General features: G+C 35.0%; 1 protein-coding gene across 4 annotated transcripts in view; it reads right to left on the reverse strand.

Moving 5' to 3' along the window:
* Window positions 1-10,031, reverse strand: part of GLIS3 (GLIS family zinc finger 3) — a 184,729-nt gene that overhangs the window by 41,995 nt on the left and 132,703 nt on the right. For all 4 annotated transcript variants that reach the window (XM_035310559.1, XM_035310557.1, XM_035310560.1 and 1 more), the window contains 2 exons: window positions 4,993-5,154; window positions 3,493-3,603 (listed from right to left, as the gene is read on the reverse strand). In XM_035310559.1, coding sequence (XP_035166450.1) covers window positions 3,493-3,603; window positions 4,993-5,154 — 273 coding nt within the window. The remainder of the gene's footprint in view (window positions 1-3,492; window positions 3,604-4,992; window positions 5,155-10,031) is intronic.

Below are 10,031 nucleotides of genomic sequence, written 5' to 3' on the forward strand. Positions count from 1 at the left end.
AAAAAAAAAAAAAAAAAAAAAAAAAAAAAAAAAAAGAAGGAAAGAAAGAGGATGACAGAGTGACCCAGAATATAGAAGTATCTGGGGCAGAAGAAAGTACTGAGATGGCTCTTACCATGGCATATGCACCTCAGCTGCCTATGGATGTTCAGCTTGGTTACATATCCTAAAGAATCAAAGCCACAAAGTTGGGAGACAGAATAAGGAATGAAATGAAAATAGAAAAGTGTTAGAAAAAATGAAGTGAGAAAAAAAAAAAAAAAAAAGAAGCATAAGGATACATAAATTAAGGCAAGGCAACCTGAAGGTTATTTTTAAGTAGCAATTTAGGAGCATTTACTTCTTCCAGATCAGGCCCAAGATCCACCCAGACTGCTTTAAGTTACGTACAGCATCCAGTAGTGGCAGACCTTTCAGGGGAAAGAGTGAGAAACTGCAAATGAGCAGTGCAAAATAATCAAGCTTTTCCCTAATCTCTCTAATTTGATGCTTACTTCTGTCCTAAAATGTGCTCCTGATTCACTGACATTCCACGCAAACCTTGTGTTTATTTTTTAACACTGCCTAAAGAATGATGAGTACTCTCAATAATCACAAAAATACCCAGATCTCTTTGATTTCCAATTGGGATTATATGTTTTGGTAACAAGTCTAGTTGTTACCAAAAAACTATCTAGTTTTCTGTCACTGACTGCCCTGCATAGAAGGAGCTCCATTAGTTTTCCCCAAGTGAAGATGAATTCCTGTCATAGTCAGCAATTTTTAGCTTTTAAAAATATGAAAGGAAGTATTGCTTTTTATTCCACCAAACTACTTTAGAAGTTGGGACTGAGCGTTATTGTGCACATGGTTTATACTTAAAATATTTTCCAGACATTTTAAGACATCTATTCCCAGATGTTTGCATGGTGTTTGTATATGTGCTTGTCCTCATGCTTATGCAGAATTTTACAAATGATGCAAAGATGGTTAAAAAAGGGAGATGATGGCTCCTTTCTGATTTGCTTTAGTAAATAAGAGTTTATTGTGCTATCTAGTAAACTGCATACAAGAAATATACTTCTGCTGTGATATTCTTGAAATACAGGATCTCATCCCATTACCTGGAGAGATTCCCAGGTCAATGTATTTAGTGGATGGCTGGAGGCCAGGGCTGGGAGGAGAAAGGGAATAGCAGCAGCCTTACAAGGTTTGCAGAAAAGGTTTTTTTGCCTTATGTGGTAAGTCATAAACATTTATCAACAAAAAATGTTTAAAATAATTCAGAGACCTAAATTTATCTATGTCACTGCATCATCTGGCCCTATCATACAGGGACAAGGAAAGGCTCAAAGCTTTGAACACAGATCTAGAAAATCTGGGTTGAAAACTTCATGTAACTAGCATTTAGTACAGCAAGAAGTGACCTCCTCTGTCATGAATATATTTCATCCTCCTATTCTAAGACTATGCAACATCAAAGACACATTTGCACATACAGCCTTGGAGAGCCAGCAACTTAAGACACCAAAATAATGTCACTTAGTGTGTAGGGGGATGTTAAAAGGAGGATTAAAAGCAGTGAGGCATGATATACTAAATGAATCCATGACTAACGGGGTGTGACAGCAAAGGGTTTCATTCTTTTCAACAGAATAGATCCCTAGGGCTGGAACTATTACTCCACTGTGCCTTTATCACCTTGGAATTTTTATGGTTATTTTTGATGAATTCACATTTTTGTAAAGACTTTTTTGACATTAAGCCAATTTTCACTTTTAATTAAAGTCATAAATAATCTTAATTCTTCCTTAAAAGGTTTATTGTTTCTTACTTTTTATTATTATTACTGCCAGGAAATATTTTAAATGCCAAAGCATGATGTGAATTAGCAATTATAAGTTCTCAAAGGTCCAGTAACTATGTAGTACCTTGTAAACATTTTATGACGCAAACTTTATCCATGCTTTAACTATCTGGTTTGATTGATGACACATTTTTTCTTTTGATTTTTTCTGGAGATTTCACTTCTTTACCTTTCAATATATTACTGTATCTCAGGTGATCAATGGGTATAGGTAAATCCTTACCAAACTGGGCTTCAAAAACAAGCGGTTATAAGGCTAAAATGTGACCAGAGAATGAAGCAAGGAATAAAAAGGGCTAGCTTTAAAATATTTGGTACAAAAAAGGCGTACAAATTGAACAACTCATAGTGAATGAAATGTCAGAAGGAAAATCCCACAAAGTATTGCAATCTGACACAATCAAGCACAGGAGATAACATATTATTTTACTGTAAATGACAGTGATAGTACAGTGCAGTTCAATACCTATATTCAGGCCCACTATGCCAGTTTTAGTTGATGCATCACACACAAATTTCTTACAATGCAGTCTTGATTGCCATTTACTTTGTGTCTGTAGATGTCATAAAAGCTAGTGCCTGGGCAGCTCCTAGGATAGGCAGGATAGGGCTCACAGAACTTCTTTGGCAGTCCTGCCTGTGAACACACAGGAGCAAGGGAGCCAAAGCGCTGCTTGTCATGGTGAACACAGATGCACAGTTATTTCTCACTCATACAAGTGGGCATTAATAAATTCAGAGGCATCTCCTCATGAATACTATAGACCAGTTCCTCACAGGCCGAAATACAGGTGTCTTCTGCCATGTCCCTTTTCTTGGTTACAACCAACCATTGAATCAAAATTTACTCCTTAAATCTATATGTTAAAGACTGTCCCTTAGAGGTTCCTATGTTGTACAAATAATACTTTTTGATACTTTCTATGAATGGCTGTTCATTAAGTTTTAAATATCTTGCAGGTTTATCTATTCCTGTAACAGTCCACAAATGTTCTTGTATCAGGATTGCTTTCCTTTATCATGAAAGCTCATGTTAATATCCTCAATGATCTAAACTAATGACATAGTGCCAGTGATTAATGTGAGATATGAAGAAAAACACTCAGAGAAAACACCATTCCCTTAGGTCACAGCTCAGCTCTTCAAAGATGTGCTTATACATACAAATAACTCTTGACTCATGGACTTGACATCCAGAGGGACCCAGTGTCGTGAAATGCTTTTGGAAGTGTCTGGCATATGAAAATATAATTTACAGCTTAACCTCATACACTGTCTATTGAGCCTCAAAATCCATCTTTCCATCCAAGACAGGTCATTTAAACTTGCATTTTATAATCTTACATATTTATCAAGTGGTAAAAGTATAAAATCAAAAAAATATTGTTTTCAAAGATCACTTTGATTTTGCTTATTATGTATGTTTAAGGATTAATCATCACATCAGCAAATAAGAGCATTAAAGCAGGCAGACTCATGAAGTCAAATATAAAATTATCACTTATGTAAAAACAGTTTAATTTACTTTTCATTCATGCATTTTCTATTCAGTCTGAAATCAGTAGAGGCATTTAATACACATTGATATATCTAATATTATAACACCGACTTCTCCATATAATATGCCAACACAGTAGAAATTTTACCTTTTTCCTAACTTGCTGGTCTTTGGAAGAATGTGCTTTCACATGTTTTCTCAGGGAGCTCGGATCTGTGTATCGTTTAGTACATCCTGCAATTTGACATGCATAAGGTTTCTAAACCAAAAAGAAAAAAGGATAAAGAAGCTGCTGTTAAATCTCAGATTATTTCAACTCATGAGAATCCATTTAGAGCTTTGGGATGCTGCAAATCACATTACTACAAAATGAAATGCTGTACATTATTACAAGCAGAAGGCCTAGTAATTTATTAGAAAGGAAAGGAGAAAAGTAAGGTTCATATGGATGAAAAAACAAAGGAAAGCTTTTATTATGGTACCTTTCATTATTACCTTTTTTTTTTTTTTTTTTTTTTTTTTTTTTTAATCAGTACAATGAATGTTGTTAGGTATACTCACAATGCTTCCACCCTCAGAGCAATCTTTGGCTTAATCAGAAATTACATTCTTTAGTGAATCAGGTAAAGAAATTGCAGTAAAGGCCCAGATAGACTGTTTAGAATTATAGAAGAATCTGCTTTAGAAAAAGAGAAAAAGTGTTAGTTTACTACATTACGAAGAGAGCAAGCAAAAACCAGTGCAAACATTGAATACTAAAGTATCAAAAATATTACACACAAAAATACACATTTTAATCTGAAGTATAAAACAAACACTTCCAGCTTGTATTTTCTAATAACACATCAATTTAGAGAGATACCAGTCCAGTAATACTTTTACAACTTAAAAAGACAAGACCAAAGAACCAAACTAATTCACCAAATAAATACTAGTTTGAGTAACTATCTCCTTCTGCCTGTTCTAACCCACCTGTCTTCTCTAAAGGCTTGAAGATTCACAATAAAGAGTATTAAATGAACATCACGTCCAACTCTGCTAAAATTAGCTATTTCACAATTCAGCCATTTATGACTAACAAAGTATTTTTGAAAACACAATTGTACAAATGTAGCGTACCAGGTATACTATCAACTATTCAAAAAGGACTGTTTAAGTTCTTTTGTGACAGCCATTTAATTCAAATAGTGGTATTCTTGTTCTCCTTCTGGTCTCCTGCCCTTTGGAAACTGCTTGTCTCTAAAGAAACCAGAAATTTATTTTGTTGAGAAACAAAGCTTTCATTAAACAAATCTCAATCCTGAGTCAAATTCACAAGCAACAATTTGTTGGCATAACTTTCTAGTACATGCTTCAGACATTCTACTGATTTTTGTCATATAATAGCAGTTATTATCCCAGATGGTTTCTGTGTCTTTGCATGTTGACTTCAGGTTCCCTAAATAACACCTGAGTTGGAGGAAGTTATTCTACCTGCAGTGGAGCCCTTGAAGCTGTGGTCTTTTAATCGACTAGTCCTTGAACAGCCCTGGAAGACCCTTCTCCTTCCTATCAGTGATGTTACAGGCTACCTGTTGCCACCAACCTGGTGGAAAGGAGCACACAGTCTAATGAACGGGGTACTGCAATGGGACCTCTACTTCCTTACAGTGTCTAGGTGTGTCCTCTGGTGCTTGGCACGGTCGCTGGAGTTGCTGAATGCTTTCTGGCAGCCAGGGTGCTGACAAAGATACGGCTTTTCGCCTGTATGGCTCCTTAAGTGAATCTTGAGGTTTTCTAGTCTGGAAAAGGCCTTCTTGCAGCCCTCAAACTAGAAAAGAGAAAGAAATGATTGTAAAAGAAGGCACACACAGTAAACTGCAACAGCAAAAACTGAGCAGAAAGGCAATTGGGCTTGCAGGACGCACCAGCCTGCTATGGCCAGATGCTTCTGGAGCTGAGGAAAGCCTGGCACTGCTAGAGGATTTGAGACCCTTAGACCATAAGGGTGTATTTATCCTTCTTGCATTTGTCTTAATTAGGAAACAACATTATACTGCCATTTTTCAGGGGCAACAATGAGACCAAGAGTGACTGCTCAGCTCAGAGCTCAGCACCATCCAGCCTCTCCGGGGAAAACAGACCATGTTGGTTTTCCCAATAGAAGACAGGAACCAAAACGGTCACTGTGTCCTGTGCTAGCCAGCCTCATCACAGCTCTGGATGTTAAGAGCTGAGCTGAACAAATGCATCGCTTAGTACCAGCCAAGCTTATGCATTAACAACAAAACCCACACAGGGAAACATCAGTCTGCTCTACCTTGCATATGGTGTTGCAAGAAGTCAAAAAAGAACACCAAAATCCCTGTGTAATCACCTCATAGCTATTTGCTTGATTACAAATCATTGGCCCCGGTGATATTAAAATGATTTTTGAAACATTTCTTTACCTTTCCAATACACTTGTATGCTTTACTAAAAATAAGGGGCTCATCCTTACAGCCCAGCAAAAGAGGATCTTATCTCTATGGGTAACCAATAATCAGGTGGCGCAGTATTTCTGTACCTAACCAAGTACTGCATCTGCAAAGAAACCTAAGTTTATGTGAGTGGAAAACTGTTTCTTAATCTGTCCTGCTACCATGTTATACTTTACCCTAGAGGAAAGTAAAAAACCTCCATTCTGTTTGACATCAGCATTTTCAGGTTAATTTGATTTCAGTTAGACATTAATAACAGTTAGAAACATAAGCTTTAATAATTCTATTAGTCAAGATCAATTAATTTATTTAGTTTTGACTTCAGGACATTCTACTGAGAAGCTGCATCTAAAACACCTGCTTTATAACATGGTAGTTTGCAATTCTTGTTTGTTTGCAAGAGCAGTAATGCATTAACATTGAGTAATGTCAAACATTACCTATGTTCTAACCCCAAATTTTCCAGTAAAAGAAATGGGCCATTTTCTACTGACACTAGAATAAAACATACACATTTTATTATGTTTTATTTAGTTCATGTATGTTTACAAAAGCACAGGTAGGAACACTGACAGAATTCTGATCATAATTAGCAAGCCTTAGTTAGCAACCTGTAAGATATCCCCCCCACCCAAAAAAAAAAAGTTTTTTTTTTTTTAAAAAACAACAACAACAACAACAACAAAAAACAGGATATTAAAAATACTTTTACTTTGAGGAAAATATTATTAGAAAATATTCCATGATGAACAACAACAACAAAAAATACAGAGTAATCTTTATCAATTGCCTGGATAATAGCACCATGTTTTCATAGGAAAAAGTAAAGAGTTGAGAAAGCATTCAAAACATGAGAGCTGATATAAGACTGATATGAACAAACGGCTTTTGAAAAGGAAAATAATTCAAATACAGCTATTTTAAAATAACAAATAAATTTACTGATGATACTCCCAGATATTTTATATGGACAAGTCATTATTTTTTATTAAATTTAAAATCCTTCTATTCTAATTACAGTATTTAGGTTGTACTGAGTATGAAATAAAATGTAGTATCTCAAGGGACTTTCTGTTTCATAGGGTAAAACGCAGCACAGTGAAAAAGTTCTAAAAGCAGGCCTTCTGCTTTTTCACAACTTATAGAACTTTGAATCTTCAAGCACATGAGAAAATTAAACATATATGCAAATATTTGCTTATGATTGTAAAGCAGCATTAAATTTAAATGGGCAAAAGTATTTAAGTGTCCAGAAGTAGGAAATGCTTTCTTACAAATTAAAAAGAAAGAAGAAAAAAAATCATTTCTAAGGAATACTTCGTTGCTAATCATAACTTGGAAGTAGAGAAGATACTCTGATACTCTGAAATTCTCATCCCTCTACAGCCCTAAAATTCTGTGCATCATATTCACAAGGCTACATATAGTTGCATATTGAGAAAAGGTCATTCCATAAAGAAGTAGAAACTAGAAGCCTGTATTATTAGCAAGACTGTCTTTACACAACAGTTAATGAATTTTAACTCTAAAAATCAAGCTGTTTGAGGCCTTGGGAATCTTTGATGCCTAAAGATAAAAGGAATGAAGCAGCACTCTTTTGAACAAACATATTGTATGATTCTATGATTTTGAACAACAATTCTATTATTCCTAGAATCATAGAATCATCATCTGGGTTGGAAAATATCTTCAAGCTCAAGTCCTACCATCAACCTTACCTATCAAGTCCCACTCTTCTCTGAAAACTGGATTTCAGTGAAAGTTTTCCACAGAAGACATGATAACAAATTGGGCACAAAACGTACGGTAAGAGGGTTGTTGCATTTTGAAATGTAACCTTTCATAGTTTCTCATTTATTATCTGTGGTACAAGAAAAGGATTATAGGAACGTTTCGTACCTTCACTACAATTAGTCATTGAAGTATATGTCATGCATTTGGCATTCTGAGGCTGTTCAGCACTCTTAGTAATCCTGATTAAACCTCCCTTTTAAAATTATTATGTGGAATTAATTCTGTATTATTTTCCTAATCTGCAATACAGAAATCACAGTTACTGAGTTTTTATTTTTACTGCTGTATGCAAATTGAAATCATGAGCTTGCTCATAAAGAACATTACTACTCATTACTTCCTAAACTTGGGAGTTCTTTTTAAAACATATTTATTAGAGTCTCCATATCCATATTTATTTAATATTTTTATAAGGCTAATTGCCAAAAGTGGGAAAAAATATATTTACAGTGAAAGGTAAAGCATGTCAGTAAAAAGTAAAAGCGCTGCTGACTATGACTTTTAGACATTAGTGTTCTCCAGAGTGTTCTGCACGTGTTTGCACATACATAAATGGTGTTAAATGTACTGGGCAACCATTCAGTAAAATTATAATATTATGACATAGATTTCTAGAAAATAATTGACACAGCATGTGAAGATCTGCTATACGCATCATTCACTTCTGAGCCCTGTCCTGAATGACACAGCAGCCTGTATTTTGAAATACATTTAGACTTCTATACTGTAGTAACACTACATTTCTGCATGGATTCCCTCGTCTGAATACTTAAATGCTTGCAATAGATATTTAGTGACCAAATATTTAAGAGATTCATAAGTTTTAATTGCAAAAGAAGCTGTTTGGATTGCCTGGGTTGATCACCACTGCAACACAGACTTAAGACCGTGCTCTGGTAAATAACTTCTATCTGAGATCTGATCCATTCACAGAAAAGTACCTGGCCTTTATTTAAAAAGTCAGTGACAGGCATTCTGGCATTTTCTTATCTAACTCTCTGTAATATTTGCTTCAGTATCTAAACACTGTAATTTCTTTTGTCTTTTTCTGCTGTATGGTTGTGATAAGTAATTTGAAAGATAACTTCCAGTTCCAGGCATTTTCTGAATGTTATCAAGTCCTTTAACATTCTCCCAAATAATTGACATATATTAAAATTATTTGTTTTCTCCTGTTAAACAATACTTTGTCAGACTTCCCCGAAATAATTCTTACTTTAAGAAATATGGAGACCGGAGCACAATTTGATTTTACAGTGCTGTTTCATCTCGTATACAACAAAATAATACTGTCCTATTCTGATATACGTTTTTTCTTTGAATCAGTTATACAGAGTAATCCTTTTCAGCATCACTGCATTGAGATATCATTCTTCTACTTTGTAAGTGTGAAAGGTTAACATTTCCCTAGTTTACTGCCACATATGGGGAAATATTTATGGTATATTAAAATGATTTCACTTAATCAGAAGTTTCCAACATGGCCTCTCTCCTTGGATTTACATGAAAATGGGTGTTTCTTTTTTTCTTTTTAAATTTGACTTAGCTATATCTCAACATTGCAACAAATGTTGCTTACACAGTGTCTCAACAACAAACCTAGATACTTCATTTTTTCTTCAATTAAAACAGAATGTGTGCCTCATGCAAACAGCAGATGAGCCTGAGGCCCTCAAAGAACTGTGATATAGGAAACAGTTGGATGCGGTATACCCAAATGATCTCAGAAGTTCAGCTGTGACCTACGCTTGATGGAAAGGTGAAGAACTGCCCCAATCTCTGCCAAACTGACTTGATGGAAATCAATCCAACCCTAAAGTCCACAGCCAGGATGTGCTAATCAGACATCTCAAATACATTCTTGTATTGTTGCAGAATAATAATTTGTTTGGCTTAATCACCTATTCAGCTATGGTCCACTGATGATTCAAAAAGAGAAGTAAAAATGCACCTAGAAACATACATACATATCAGAGAGAATAAATTAGTACCTGATTTTACAAGGTCAAAAAGATAAGAAGTTTGATCCCAGACAACATGCTTGCCATGGAAAAGTAGCTAAAGAATCAAGATCTGTACCTTCCACATCTTTTCTTATTAAACACAATGGATACTACTTCTGGTTCAAGGACATAGAACATAATAACAGTGTGAGACTGGGCCTTGATTATTACTATTTCACACAGGCAGGAAAACCAGCAGTTTCACAGATGTACAGTTAGGTCAACTGTAACTCTTGCTTTGCCTGCTAGCCCATGGATAACCCACATTAATCCATGACTAATTGCACACGACCACATAGATGCATCTTCTTTAAAAATTCTTTACACATTTCAGGTTTTCTTTTCTTTTCTTTTCTTTTCTTTTCTTTTCTTTTCTTTTCTTTTCTTTTCTTTTCTTTTCTTTTCTTTTCTTTTCTTTTCTTTTCTTTTCC

Source organism: Oxyura jamaicensis, chromosome Z (assembly GCF_011077185.1).
Source record: "Oxyura jamaicensis isolate SHBP4307 breed ruddy duck chromosome Z, BPBGC_Ojam_1.0, whole genome shotgun sequence".
Taxonomy (NCBI): Eukaryota; Metazoa; Chordata; class Aves; order Anseriformes; family Anatidae; genus Oxyura; species Oxyura jamaicensis.